This window comes from Strix uralensis, chromosome 24, assembly GCF_047716275.1.
Source record: "Strix uralensis isolate ZFMK-TIS-50842 chromosome 24, bStrUra1, whole genome shotgun sequence".
Classification (NCBI taxonomy): domain Eukaryota; kingdom Metazoa; phylum Chordata; class Aves; order Strigiformes; family Strigidae; genus Strix; species Strix uralensis.
In genome coordinates, this window is record NC_133995.1 from 7,812,686 (window position 1) to 7,827,294 (window position 14,609).

General features: G+C 47.2%; 1 protein-coding gene across 1 annotated transcript in view; it reads left to right on the forward strand.

Annotated features, from left to right (window-relative positions):
• Positions 1-14,609, forward strand: part of CR1 (complement C3b/C4b receptor 1 (Knops blood group)) — a 99,323-nt gene that overhangs the window by 53,954 nt on the left and 30,760 nt on the right. The window contains 25 exon segments of the mRNA XM_074893712.1: positions 68-292; positions 589-780; positions 1,032-1,131; positions 1,463-1,548; positions 2,740-2,934; positions 3,321-3,500; positions 3,606-3,797; positions 3,964-4,063; positions 4,237-4,322; positions 5,331-5,513; positions 5,863-6,042; positions 6,573-6,755; positions 6,904-7,086; positions 7,274-7,456; positions 7,727-7,909; positions 8,142-8,333; positions 8,585-8,684; positions 9,231-9,316; positions 10,000-10,179; positions 10,802-10,984; positions 11,215-11,310; positions 11,313-11,373; positions 11,911-12,098; positions 12,401-12,583; positions 14,208-14,387. Coding sequence (XP_074749813.1) covers positions 68-292; positions 589-780; positions 1,032-1,131; positions 1,463-1,548; positions 2,740-2,934; positions 3,321-3,500; positions 3,606-3,797; positions 3,964-4,063; positions 4,237-4,322; positions 5,331-5,513; positions 5,863-6,042; positions 6,573-6,755; positions 6,904-7,086; positions 7,274-7,456; positions 7,727-7,909; positions 8,142-8,333; positions 8,585-8,684; positions 9,231-9,316; positions 10,000-10,179; positions 10,802-10,984; positions 11,215-11,310; positions 11,313-11,373; positions 11,911-12,098; positions 12,401-12,583; positions 14,208-14,387 — 3,900 coding nt within the window.

Below are 14,609 nucleotides of genomic sequence, written 5' to 3' on the forward strand. Positions count from 1 at the left end.
GTGGTGGTTTTGTTTTGTTTTGCTCCAACTTCCTTTGCATATCTCTTTGGCACATCATCATTTCCAGTGACTGTCTGCATAAATCCAGATATAGAGAATGGAAGGCAAGTTGATGGTCATGGATCTATCTCCGCACCTGGGCAAACGGTGACATTTCAGTGTCGTGATGGTTACAGCCTGCAAGGCAGTGCTAAAGTCTTCTGCCAGGAGGATGGCAGCTGGCACCCTCCTGTTCCCTTCTGCGATAGGCTGCACCATTACCAGGAGTCCTTAAACAGGCCTGAACTTCCAGGTAAATCGTGACATAATTGCCTTGGGGTACACTGCTATTTTATGTCCCCTAAGCCCATTAAAAAAATGTGGTTAAACCCTGTGAGGGGAAGATTTAAGTATATCCTGGGAATAAGAACCTGATCCTCTGGAATCCTTTGAGCAAATATATTGTGTTTGTTCAGTAATAGCTATATTAATCAAAATAAACAATTTTGCAAGGCAAAGCAAACTCCCTTCCTTGTAAGTGTTCTTTCTGTGCTTGCACCCAGCATGCCTGTCCTGCCTGATTCTCATGTCTGTTTTCTTTCTCAATAGGTGGTTGTGGTGCTCCTACAAGGTTACACTTTGCTGAGCTAAATCAGGAGCATATAAATGAGATTGATTTTTCTGTTGGGAAGACTGTGCAATACACTTGCCGACCTGGATATGCTAAACACCCAGGAATGTCACCTACTATTACATGCCTTGAGAGCGGAGTGTGGTCAGAAGCACTAGAATTCTGTAAAAGTGAATAGCTCCTTGATTTGGTGTCCGTTATTCAAGAAGGATAGGTGCTAGGTTCTGTCCATGCTGAAAAAACGTAATGTTATTCTGATGTTCAAATAGTATGTGACTAGTAAAGCCATGTAACTCTGTTATTCAAAACCCATTTTGGGGGTAATTGGAAATGTGGACAGATTACTGGAGTAATAGTTGCATCTGTTGCACCACGGTATAGATAGACAGAAGCCTAAAATGAGGGTTTTTTCCTCCTCCAGGGAAACAATGCAATCATCCTGGTGAACCTCTGAATGGGAAAATTGATTTCCTGACAGATCTCCTGTTTGGGTCAACAGTGGTCTACAGCTGTGAAGAAGGGTAAGTGCTGGGTTTGGCTACTGCTTCAAACAGCAAGGAGAGATGCATTAGGTAAGTCTCCCTTTTTTCCTCCTATTCAGTCACTCCCGATAAATGGATTCTGTACAGAAGCCGCTGTATAGAGTTCTGTACCTATATAACACATCAGGATATCTTATGTATACACGTATATACTGTGAAATTGGTCAGGCAGAGCTAGGAAGGGAACTTCTCCTTCAGGGCCACAGCTTTGCTGTCAGCAGGGCTGATCACACCACCCGGGGTGGTTAGGAGGAGGTAGGAACTCCAGCTGAAATGGCTTGAGATGAACATTCAATCCTTTTAACACCAGGTACAGGTTAATCGGACAAGCCAGCAGACGATGCGAGATTTCTGGTGGACGTGTGGCGTGGAGTGGCAAAGTTCCCATTTGTCAGCGTAAGTAGCCTACAGCTCCGGGGGTCTGCATGGATTCAGTAAACATTTTCCAGCAGAGACTGCCAAATCTTTCCAATCAAAGCTTTCACAGGGAATTTCTCTGCTCTGTGGGCATGACAAATATCAGAAGGTTTCGATGTCACGAGAAAATGTTCTGGAAAAGGTACAAGACCTCAAAACTTAACGGAGTATAGAAAGCAATGTCTCAGCTGGAGCTTTTTCAGCTGTACTTAGGTATCCTGTCTCTGAGTAACTTCACAAGCCCATTGCAAGAGAGGAAGGGAAAATATTATCTTCAGCTTAAGGGTTGTTATTGTTAGGCACAGAGAGACCAAAGCTCAACCCTAACAAGAGGCAGAGGGCTGTGGGAGGGCCAGAGGGGGAATCCCAAAGTCCCAAACCGCGGGCGCTCTCTTTCACTCCGAGCACAGATAACTGGTGGTACCCAAAGAGGTGCCGTGCTGCACCTCTGCAGTCACACCTGGGTGTTTCTCTGCTAATCAAGTAGTGTTGCTGATTAGGTGACAGTTTCATATGAAGAAAGAAACATTTACTGGTACATTGTGGGATTTTAAAGCATTTTACAGATTCTCCAGGTACCTATTAACCTAAGGTGACATACAGATTGCAGCCTGTGCGTGCCTTTGCATTGTGTGCAGCTGAAAAATCAGGATTTTACACAGGCAAAATAAATGCAAAATAAATATTTCATAGAATCATGGAATGGTTTGGGTCAGAAAGGACCTTAAAGATCATCAGTCCCACCCCCCTGCCATGGTCAGGGACACCTTCCACTAGCCCAGGTTGCCCAAAGCCCCGTCCAACCTGGCCTTGAACCCTTCCAGGGAGGGGGCAGCCACAGCTTCTCTGGGCAACCTGTGCCAGGGCCTCACCACCCTCACAGGGAAGAATTTCTTCCTTACATCTAAACTTTTTAAGTTCTTAAACAGCAGAAAAGATAAAGCATGTAGGTGTTTCCTCCATAGAGGTTTGTCTTACTTGTCTGCTTTCTGTCACAGACATTGCTGGCCAGGGAGATGGGATCCAGTTGCCTACAAGGCCTCACCCAGAAGGTCACTTCATTGCAGTTACTCCATCTCTAGGACGAGTGTTTATGCCTCACAGACTGAGGGATTTCAAGTCCTCTGGTGCTGCTGTTGAATTTAGAAGCCTTGTTCTGCACCTTTGCAGGTATCCCTTGTGAGCCACCTCCAGACATTCCCAACGGGAAGCACACGGGCAGGCTGATGGATGAATTCTACTTCGGCATATCTGTAACGTACACCTGCAACCCCGGGTACCCGCTCCACGGAGAGCCCTCCATCTACTGCACCACCTGGGATGGGAAAAACGGCGTGTGGAGTGGGCCCCCGCCGCGGTGCGGAGGTAGGCTGCGTGTGCACGTGCAAATACTCGGGTACAACCCCCCTGGCCCTACTGCTTCGTATTCACAAAGACTAGGAACCCTCCAGACAACTGCCCTTCTTGCCCGAAGGGCAAGGATTAGCCCAGGCTGGTTTCACAGCTGAGGCCAGGCAGAGGGAAGGAGGCTGGGGCCTCCCTGCTGCCTCCAGCACCCCCCAGCCCCACCTTTCAGCTCCGGTCTCTCTCTCAATGTTTGACATCGCTGGATGCGGGCAGTACATCATATGTGGGGAAATTATTTTCAGGCTTGTGGCTTAAAATGGATTGTAACTCTAAGTGGCTTTACAGCTGAACAGCTCTGCACACTGCCTAAGTGCCTGTTTTGAGGACCTGCACTTCTTTTCCAGAGGCAAGATGTCCTGTCCCACGGGTCCAGAACGGGAGGATCGTGTCTCCTAGGACGTCCTACACACACAAGGATACCATCACCTTTGAGTGTGAGCCAGGCTATGTTCTACGCGGCCACAGAGTGGTACGATGCCAACTAAATAACACCTGGGAGCCACCCGTGCCAGTCTGCGAGCAGGGCAAGTGTTCGATCAGCGCTCTGAATGTGAACCTTCCCCCTGCTCTCCCAAATCTGCTTTTTCTTGACTCCTTTAACAACTGGGCTGGTTTATCTTTCTTGGTAGCTGGCTGCAATGCACCTACCCGACTGGCGTTTGCTGAGCTGAAGGAGCCGTACAGCAACCAGACTGTCTTTCCCGTGGGGAGGACGGTGGAATACGTGTGCCGGCCTGGGTACGCCCAGCACCTGGGGATGCCGCCGGCCATTACATGCCTCAGGAATCAGACGTGGTCTGCAGCACTGGAGTTCTGTAAAAGTATGTCTTGCAAGTGCTGAAAAACCTAAAGTGTCAGGCTTGGCTGGATTTTCAAGTTTTTCTAGCTTTATGGGTTTCTTGATGCAGTGCGGTCTCTGTGCTAGCATCCCTGGCTGGGATGTGAGTGAGCAGCTGAGGGCTAATGGTGCCTGGCATTCCCTTCTAGGGAAAAAGTGTCCTAACCCCGGGGATCCGGAGAACGGCAGAGCTGTTGTCCTGACAGACCTCCTCTTTGGGTCCAAAGTTAATTACACTTGTGACAAAGGGTGAGTCTTGCAACTACCTGAATTCAGCTGCCAAGTGAGAGTGAAGCAGATTTTCATCTTTACATGAAGGAACCTAGTTCCCAAGTCAAAAGTCTTGGCTGCCTCTTACAAGGGTTGTAAAGAATTCCCAAGTGTCTTAATGTAAATTAATAGATCCTTCTGTGTGGCTCCAGGTACAAGTTGGTTGGAGGTTCTCAGAGAACATGCGAGGTCTCTGGCACACATGTCTCGTGGAGTGGAGATGCTCCTGTCTGCCAGCGTAAGTAGGCGACACCAAAAGGTCCTTGGAGTTGGCTTGCAAGAGAAAGTGTCACATCTTTCAAGACAAAGATTTTATTGCAAAAGATTTCTCAAGCTACTGTATGTGTAAAATCTTTTATTTTTCTTTTAATTCTGTTTTGTTTTGGATGCTTCCGAAAATGTTTCCAAAGGTCTTTTATTTATCCTGGCCCAAACAGGGAAAACCATTATTATATTAAACTCCCTATTACTGGGGTATTTCTCACTGGTCATGTGTAGGAATGGTGTGGCCAGGCTCTCTCTGCATGTGTCAACAGTGGTTATGGAAAGGGAGGTAAGAATTGTCCCACCACCTCCAGATGTGGGCAGCAAGGAAGTGACTCACAGGAGGGCGCAGGTTTTCCTTCCCACATGTGATTTTTTCCATATAAGGTTTGTCTCTGGATAATTTTGGGTCATTGCATTCAGAGAGCATCACCGCTGAGACGGGTTCAACCCCATCAGCTCCCTTCCTGGGAAGCGTGTCCGTCTGGCAGACCCCGGGCACGGCTGCAGCGCTGATGCTAAACGGCACCTTGTACACGCCCACAGGTATCATCTGCGATCCACCTCCGGACGTCCCCCACGGGAGACACAGCGGGCACTTGATGGACACCTTCTCCTACGCGGATGCGGTCACCTACACCTGCGAGCCCGGATACTCGCTGGCTGGAGAGCCCTCCATCTTCTGCACAACAGTGGACGGGAAGCACGGTGTGTGGAGTGGGCCGCCGCCGCGGTGCGGAGGTAGGGCTCTGCCATGTGCCGGCGTCCGTCTGTCCCCACTGGCGAGAGTTGGTTCTGGGTGGCAGAAGGAATGATTGTGGCTGCGGAGGGGGCTGCACCCACTGATAGGAAGATAGCTATCGTGACAGATATTTATTCAAAGGTGTTAATGGAATTAACTCTGGCTTTTGAAAGTTGGATTTTAGGATTTTTTTTCTTGCCCTGTCTGTATCCCTTATCTGTCTTTCCTTCTCCTTCGCAGAGGTGACGTGTCCTCCCCCTCCAGGCATCGCCAACGGGAATCACAGTGGCCAGCCCTCGGACAGCCACCTCCCAGGCTCGGCTGTGCAGTACAGCTGCAGGGACGGCTACTCCCTCATCGGGAACGCCTCCATCAGCTGTACTGCCGAGGGGACGTGGAGCCGGCCCCGGCCCCGATGTGAAGGTCTGTTTGTAGTGGCTTCTTTTATCTTTCCCTGAGCCCTTTCTTCCTTCTTGACTCTCAGTCTAGTCGCTGCAGACCAAATCTCCAGTGAGGGGCAGAGACCAAAGGTCCCATGGGCAGGAGAAGCTCCTTCTGCCTCTGTGGATTTCCCTTTCCATCCCCCAGTAAGGACAGACTCTCAGGAGCAGTTGGATAATGATATTTGGTGTAAGAATAAGAGTAGATAATGTTGACATGACCATGACAGTGATGGCAAGGTTCAGCAGCAGGTACTGCCCCTGGTCAGTGTCCCTCCACACCCAGGATGGGCTTCACGTCCCCAGTGGTGCCTCGTGCTCTTCATTTCCAGCAAATGGCTGCAAAAGACCAGCGATCGAGAACGGAAGAACGACTGGGCTGGAGACCACGTACAGACTCGGGGATCTCATTGTCTTCGAATGCGATTTTGGTTACGCCTTGAAGGGCTCTCAAGAGTCTCACTGCCAGTTTGGGGGCACATGGGACCCTCCTGTCCCCGTCTGTGAGAAGAGTAAGTGTAAATGAGGCGGTGGGTGGCAGCTGATTTCTTCTGAAGGTGCAAGTGCACCTGGCAGGGTACAACCACCTCACATCAGAGGTAAAGGGGCCACGCTCCAGGGCTGGAAAGGAAAAACATCACCAATCTGTCCTCCCATCTTCATAGCCCCCAATCAGACCCTTGTTATGGACAGCTTTCACCTCTTTAAGTGAATCCACACAGAGACAGCGAGCCAGGCTGGTGTCTGATCTTGTTCACAACCAGAGAAAGGTCAGAGCAAGCTGTTAGGGCCACAGATGGAAACTAACCACTGTAAATGCTTAAATAGTGAGAATTTATCATTCTTGATGTCAATAAACTCAAAAAACATGAAGGCTGGAAGATAAGTGAGGGTAGGATGGAAACATAATTCAAACAGTGACAGCCCCAGCTATTTGAGAAAAGGTAATGGGAAGGAAAGAAGTTAAGAGGCTGCCTTACCCTACAGTGGGTGTTTGTGGTACCAGCTCTTCACCAGTTATGATTTTTTCCCCTCCTTGTAGTGCTACAGTGTCCTTCCCCTCCAAATATCAAAAATGGCCATCATGACAGCAAGGATGTGAAAGTGTTCATCCCTGGAATGTCGGTGAAGTACTACTGTGACTGGGGCTATGTCCTCACTGGGAAAACAACAGTTTCTTGTTTGACATCTGGAGCCTGGAGCATCCCTTACCCCCGGTGTGAAGGTGAGCTGTGAGTGCTGTTACCCATAGTGATAAGAGACCATTGTGGTAGCACAGCTCTCCTGAATTTTAACCTCACAAAACCAAAGGGAGAACCCTCAGCTCTAGCAGCTGCTTCCCCAGCCCATATTCTGCCGCTTTTCACTTCCAGTGATCAACTGTGCAAGCCCCAAAATCCAGCATGGAGAAGTGGCTGAAGGACTGAGCACTGTGTACCCTTCCGGGGCCAACGTCACCTTTCAGTGCCACCCGGGCTATGTGCTGTGGGGCAGCCGTGAAGCCAAGTGCCAGCCCGACGGCCGCTGGGTACCCGCTGTCCCCATCTGCGAGCCAGGTGAGCGCGGGCACCTCGGGGTTTAGGAGGAGGGTGCTTAGGGCCATCCCTGTGCCGGAGGGACCCTGAGGTCGTGCTCTCTGCCTCACTTGCGTCGCTTCAGGTGTGACAGTTTTTTGTCGTGTTACATGTGTTCCAACATTGGGCAAAATCACTAAAACGCCATTCTCTGTCCCTGCCCTGTTAGTGCTGCCTTGTCCTCCGCCTCCCATCATCGCCCACGCCACGCACAGCGCGGAGCTCGGGGCCAACTTCACCAGCGGCATGTCTGTGAGCTACAGCTGCCAGCCCGGCTTCGTCCTCCTCGGAGATCCCTCCGTCCTGTGCACGGCCTCGGGGAACTGGAGCCTCCCGTACCCACGCTGCGCAGGTGGGGCCGGCGGCTGCCGCAGCTCCCTGTGCACCCGTGGCCAGCTGAGCACCCGTCCCATGCTCGGCTGGTCCCAGAGCAGGCAAACCTGCCAGCCCAGAGGACGGGCATGGGGAGGGGGGAAACGGCACGTCCAGTGATGCCCACGGGTCTGAGTGTGCTTCCAGCACGTGCAGGAGCTGTGTTCATTTGGGGGGCTTTGTGCATGCATCCTTCCTGCATGTTATCCCATTCATACCCTTTTTCATCTTGTTTTTCCTCTCTCTTCAGTGCTGCAATGCCCCTTACCTCCAAATATTGACAATGGAAATCACAGCAGCCAGGGCTTGGAAGTTTTCACTGCTGGGATGGTTGTAAATTATAGCTGTGACCCTGGCTACAGCCTCCTGGGAGAGGCATTGATTTACTGCACTGACTCTGGGAACTGGAGCCTCCCTCCTCCTCAGTGTGCAGGTACACTGTGGTTCCAAGATGGGAGTTATGGACAGTCTGGGAATTTCTGCCATGGAAAGCCTGTAGGATTCATCCTTTTCCTTGCTCTTTCCAAAAGTTTGAATCCTTCAGTCCTTCCCCTTTGTTTTCAGTTTTGCTTGTAAACTTTTATCTATGCAAACTCAATATACATTTTAAAACAACTCTGTGTAGCTGATATCCCTATTTCTCCCTGTGTTTTCTTTCCTGATAGGTGGCTGTGGCACACCTCCAAACTTAACCTTTGCTCAGCTATCGAAGGACTACAAAAATCTGACAGAGTTTGCTGTTGGGGCCACCGTGCGATACAGCTGCCAGCTGGGATACATGAGAAACCCTGGAATACCCCCAACTCTGACATGCCTCAAAAACCACACGTGGTCTGAAGCGCTAGCGTTCTGTAAAAGTGAATAGCTCAATCAGTTTGATGTTGGTTGTTGAAAATTGTCTATGTTACATTTGTGGGTTCCTTAAAACAATTCTTTAAAAAATGATTCATACATGGCTTCACTAGTCACATAGTTTGGGCAGTTATTGGCCTTTTAAAAAACACATCTTTATTGGTGTATGAATGTGGACAGATCCTTAAGATACCTTCTCGTAATGCATTACAAAACTGCAAGAGAGGAGTTTAAACTCAGCTTTGTTCTTTCCCAGGGAAGCAATGTAAATACCCAGAAACACCAAAGAATGGCAGAGTTGTTGTTCTGACAGATCTCCTTTTTGGGTCAACCGTGAGCCACATGTGTGAAGAAGGGTGAGTCTCACGCTGCCTTTGCTGTCTCCGTTTCTGAGCTCGGTGTTGGGCAACTTACAGTAAAGGCTCAGAGCCCACTCTGCCACGCGGCCGTTCTCCCACAGCAAGCCAGAATTTGTATTTTGGTTCCAGTTGTGCCATAGTTGCCTGCTCAGGAAAGGGAGGAGTGTCTCTCATTTTCCTCTGCCTGTGCTCAGTAGATTACTTTGCAACCTTGAGTTTCAGATGGCCGCCCCAGCAGGAGCTGAGTGCAAGCAAGCACGTGCTGCAAGGAGGCTCCAGCGGTTTGGAAACCACTTGGGTCTGAGTCCTGATTTAGCACCTGACCAATCTAACCCAGAGCACTTTGGGATCTTTGCTGTTCCTCTCGGATCTAGAAAGAACTTGGTGTCCTTCATTCCCATGTGTCAAACCGACAGAAACACCTCGGTGGTGACCAGCCAGAATCAGCCAAAGGAAACCTCTGGGGGTAGTGTCAGAGTGGGAGTGCAAAACCCAAGCTGAATGACTTGGTATCAACCTGTATTTCTTTCTCTGTAACTCCAGGCACCGACTGGTTGGACAGTCTCAGAGGCGATGTGAGATTTTTGGACCAGATGTCGCATGGAGTGGTGTTCTTCCCATTTGTCAGAGTAAGTAGGTCACCACCAGAATTGCCAAATTACGTCCTTAAAATTAAAAAGTGGAATTTCCTTAAAACAGATAGAACCCTGAGGAATAAGACTTTTTAACCATAATATTCCTCTAGGATTGTTTTGTTTTGCTTGCTTGTTTGGTTTCTTCTAAAAATCTCCCAGATGCTAGCTCTTGATCTTTCATAGTTATGTAGACTGAAGATTTGAGATGCCTGCAGGGACTTGTCCCTTTTTTTTCACAAACATAAATAATAAATTAAGGAAGAAATGTGTCTTGCAGTAGAAGAGTGGGATATTGAGTAAAATTGAACTGTGATCTTCCAATTACTGTACTGGTATCCAGACCACAAGGCTGTTTTGCAGGGGTTGATCATTGCAATTAGTCTTTCCTTCAGATGGAATTGCTTTGGGAGGCGTGAGCTTGGTATAGTAAAGCAGTCATGGGAATGACTAACAGCACTTACGGATTTCTACACCATTTAATGTATTTATTGCAATGTATTTGCATTATTCTGTTTATAGGCACAAAAATATGTTTATACATACAATAACATGGTAACCCTCCAAGTACTACCTGTGAAAGTCCTCTGAGCAGTGGCACGTTAAGGATGGACTTTCTATATGCACCAATTACAGCATACATACGGCCCCCTCTCTGAGATAATGAATTTATTTTTCAGAGGTGGTATGTCCAGCCCCACAGATCCAGAATGGGAGAGTATCTGTTCTTAAATATCGCTACACGTACAAAGATACTGTTAGCTTTAAGTGCCACAAAGGTTTCACCTTGCGAGGCCATCACACAGCCCAGTGCCAAGCTGATAAAACATGGGATCCACCCGTACCGGTGTGTGAGCAGGGTAAGTGATAGCACTCTGACCCCTTAGCATCGCCGATTCCTCCCCCACAGCTCCTACCCACCCACTGACTGAGCCCAAAGCTGGCTTGAGTTTTCCTGTTTGCTCCAACTACTTTAAGGAGAAACCAGAAATTGTTCCTCTTATTTACACCTCTCTTCTCACACAGGAGATAAGCCAGGTTTTGGGTAACGCTGTAAGTATAAGCATGATTTGTACTTTTCTCACCCTGCTTGCTGCAATCCATAATCCACATTCTCTTCATTTCCTGAAAGTGAGAAATTTGGTAGCTTCAGGGCAGCACACTGACTATCAGAGAGGAGTGAAATTAGTGCTAGAAATGTAAAGGCGAGATGATGGAAAATGAAGGGAAATTTGTGCATTGTATTTGCTCAACCAAGTGTGTATTTTAAACTCTTAATGTTGCATCTAGATGGAGTGGCAGAACGCTATCATCATCCTGATACCACAGCGAAGCCAGGTAGGTCAATTATAAGAAGAGGCAAGATTTACTAAATGTTAACTCCTCCCAACCTCCCCTTGAGAGGAGCGATTGCGCTTACTCTCTTCTCTACCTTTTTTACAACTGAACATCACCTCTTACCCTCTCCCCCTCCTCTTTCAGTAGTGAAGTGTCTGCCTCCTCCAGGCATTGCTAACGGGGAACACAGCCGTCCTTTGTCAGACACTTTTGCTGTAGGAGCACTTGTGCACTACCGCTGCAAACACGGCTTCTCCCTCATTGGCAATAAGTCTGTTCGTTGTACAGCACACGGAGTCTGGAGCCATCCCCTTCCTCGATGTGAAGGTGTGTTTGTGCTGTTTTCACTGAATCTTCTCAACTTTCTTAAATGCGTTAAACGTGTTGTGATATTTGCCTAAGGACTGGCTGAAACAAGCTGTTGCTTCAACAAACTCCACAACTAAAGAAAGAACGAGGGCTCTGTGGCCAAGAACGAGGTCTCTGTGGACTCTGTGGTCTCTATCTCACACAAGTTTCACAGTCTAAAGGGTTCTTTATACCCCTGCTGTCCACAGTTGGCTGTGTGAACCTGAGTTGGGAATGGAAAAGCAATCAGATTGGAGTCCCTGGAGACATCATTACAACTGAATGCAACACTGCTGATGTCCCAAAAGACTCCACAAGTCCCAGTGCCAGCCTGGTGGCACATGGGGTCCTCCACTCCTCACCTGTGAAAGAGGAAAGCATGTGTTATCTGTCCTTGGAAGGCTATCCTTTCTGACCTTATCACTTTTGGTAGTGTGTTGTAACATGTTTAGGAGGCAAGAATCCAGTGTTCAGATCTGAAGATCCACCCATCCTAATTTTTGCCATCCTTATTGCTGCAGTATCTGGTCCCTCGGTTTCTCCGTACAAACACCTTAAAAATGAGCTTAGGCCAGCTTTGCCGGCTGTAAGGAACCTGTGTGGATGTTGTAATACGATGGTCCTACAAGTGTGGAATTCCCATTATATATGTGAACTAATCACTATTCTTACCTGATATACCAGGAAAGATGATGCTGGGCAATGTTCCTTTGTGTAAGAAGAAATGTGTGTGACACCAAATGCTTTATAGATGATTCGGGGTGAAGTGAGTGCCGAGGGTTGGGCAGGGCTGGCTCTGTGCGTTGGATTCAATGCTGTGGGAGTGAGCGTACAGCTGTCCATGGGGGCTCAAAGGTTTCCCCTTTCGTCTCTGTGAGCTCTGTTTTGATCTGCACTCCTCTCTTTCTAGTGCTGCACTGTTCCAAGCCTGCAGATATCGCCCATGGGTCTCTCAGTGGCCCGGCAAAAGCTTTTTTCACTTCTGGGACAGCTGTAAGCTACATCTGTGAGCCCGGCTTCTCTCTCATTGGGACAGCATCTATTTATTGCACACAGTCTGGAGCCTGGAGCCGTCCTCCTCCAGTCTGTCAAGGTGTGTTTTTGTTGAGAGCTAAGAAGAAAGGACATTTATCATGACTTGCCCTAGGGAAAGGTTGGTATAAGGACTAAATCTGAGTCCTTTGCTACAGAACGTGTGATAAGAGCAAGATCGAGTTTATACCCATTTCTAGAGCCTGATGGATTTACAGGGTTATAAAATCAGTTGTTGAGCTTAGGTGAAGAAATTAAAAGGGAACAATCAAGGCTGCAAAGGTACGGTGCCTTAGCTACTCTCTGGCAGTCCATCAGGATCCTCATGTCAACACTGTTGTTTGTCTCTCCCTGACTTCCCAGTTGTGAAGTGTCTCCATCCTCCAAACATCACCAACGGGAAGCTCAAAGGCAACATCTCCGACACTTTTTCCTACGGAGCATCTGTATCCTACAGCTGCAATCCAGGTTATTCACTCGTTGGGAATGCTCTCATCAGCTGCACGGCGTCAGGAACCTGGAGCCAGCCTCCTCCTCAGTGCAAAGGTGTGTTTGTGCTTAGTTTGCTCACATAGTTTGGAATTCGTGGTGGCGGAACCAGAACTGGGCTGAGGAGACATGCAGCCATGCCGATATACATGTTTTACTTTGGGGGAAAATTAAATCTTCAGAGAGATACATGGGCCAAAATCTAAGTGGTAAAATATTCTGCAGCTAACACTGAATTCCATCCTCTTACTTTGCTTGGGAACCGCTTTTATATCATAGCTAGGCAGTGTTGATCTGTTAATTATGAATTTGTCTACTCTTTGTTATCCCTGGGAAGAGTATGATATTGTTGTAAAGAAGCCGGATGGGAACCTCATGCTAACAATCAGAGGGATATGAGTACGATAGAGGCAATGCTGAAAGGCAGTTTTAATTCTCTGCTCTTCTTGCTACAAATGAGTTGCATACCCACTTTCCTCCATTAAAAGGTTTTTACTTCTAGCAGAAGAGTAGAAACTTTTTCCCTTTCCTTCCCTTTTTGTGTCTCTCACTCCCCAGTTATCTCTAACAGGAAACAAAGGAAGTGAGTGTATCAAAGTTGTCGCTGATGGAGGGTTTGTGGATTACACATGAGCCTGACCATTCCCTTCTCGGAAAATGCCTCTATATCTGTGACTGGGCAGCTCACCGTGAGGGTCAGTCATCAGGCAAACCTGACTAAAGGCAATTTCACGAATGTCACAAGTTTCCTAGCGTGGATGTTCCTGCACGGAAAACTGGACATTCACCGGAATACATTCATTACCCACACAGGGTGCTCCCTTCGTGGAGTTGCACCCACCTCAGTGACTCAAGAATTGAAACACACTTGGATAACAATGAGAGGAAATGATGTACCATTATGTTATTTATGTAAATTATGTAATATTTATGTCAGAGATCTTTAAAGGAAGCAGTCTCACAGAAAAAAAAAAAAATTCTCCCTACCATTCCACATTCTTGTGCTTTTGAAGCATCTTTAGTAACTATTATGTGTGATAGTAAAAATAAATATTTAAAAAAAGACGTAAAACAAAGGGTCATAGTTACATGTTGACATCACCCCTTTGGTCTCCACTGAGAACCTTCTCCAGAATTCTTGGGCTTGGGACTGTCAAAGGTGATTAGATGCTCAAGCTGAAGCAACTAACTTACTTCATTGAAATCAGTGGTATAAGTAGCTTAGATGGTTGGACTAATAAATAAATTAATTATCGATAAAAAATATGGCTGGTGACAGGGCAAGGAACGTCTACAGACTAGAACTGGGTTATAGGCAGTTGGTTCTAAAGCTCCCACAGAATTCTTCCCTGCTACACCTTTCTTCTCCAAATGTTTTTGGTAGCCCAGTATCAGAAAAATCCTTTTCTGGCAGGCTTCTCTCAAGGGATCCCTACTGCCCGTGGTTTTCCATCTGCCATATCAGTGTGGAGTAGCTGATCTGTACAAATGTTCACATGCGGGAGTGACACACCTATCCCCTTCCGCAGCCACAAAGAAAGGAATTACCATGTGGAATAAGAATTAATTCCTGGTTACATTCTGAAAGAATTCAAGAACAATGTCTTAACCCACAGTTGTATTTCTTGTATTTTATGTTCCCTCTCATTAAATGTCCTTTTTTTGTTATTTCTAATTTCAGAGATCAGATGTGTATTTCCAGAAGTTCAAGGTGTCAAGAAAGGCATAAAAGGAAATACTTATCGCTCCGGGACTAACATCACTCTTGAATGTGATGATGGTTACACGTTGGAAGGCATCAGTCAGATTCAGTGCCAAGAGGACTTCAGCTGGGACCCTCCTGTACCAGCCTGTAAACTGAGTGAGTCCAACATGAATGAAACAAAGACCAAAACAAAAACCACAAATTTTTTGAATATGCAAATATCTTTCTGTATTAAAAAATAATATATATAAAAAAATAAATATATATAATGGTGTGGGTTTTAAGAAATTCTGTATTGTAGGCCTTAGCAGTAAAAACTTTATTGATAAAGTGATTAACTACAGCTGAGAAACACCATATTTTGTTAGAATAGTTTGC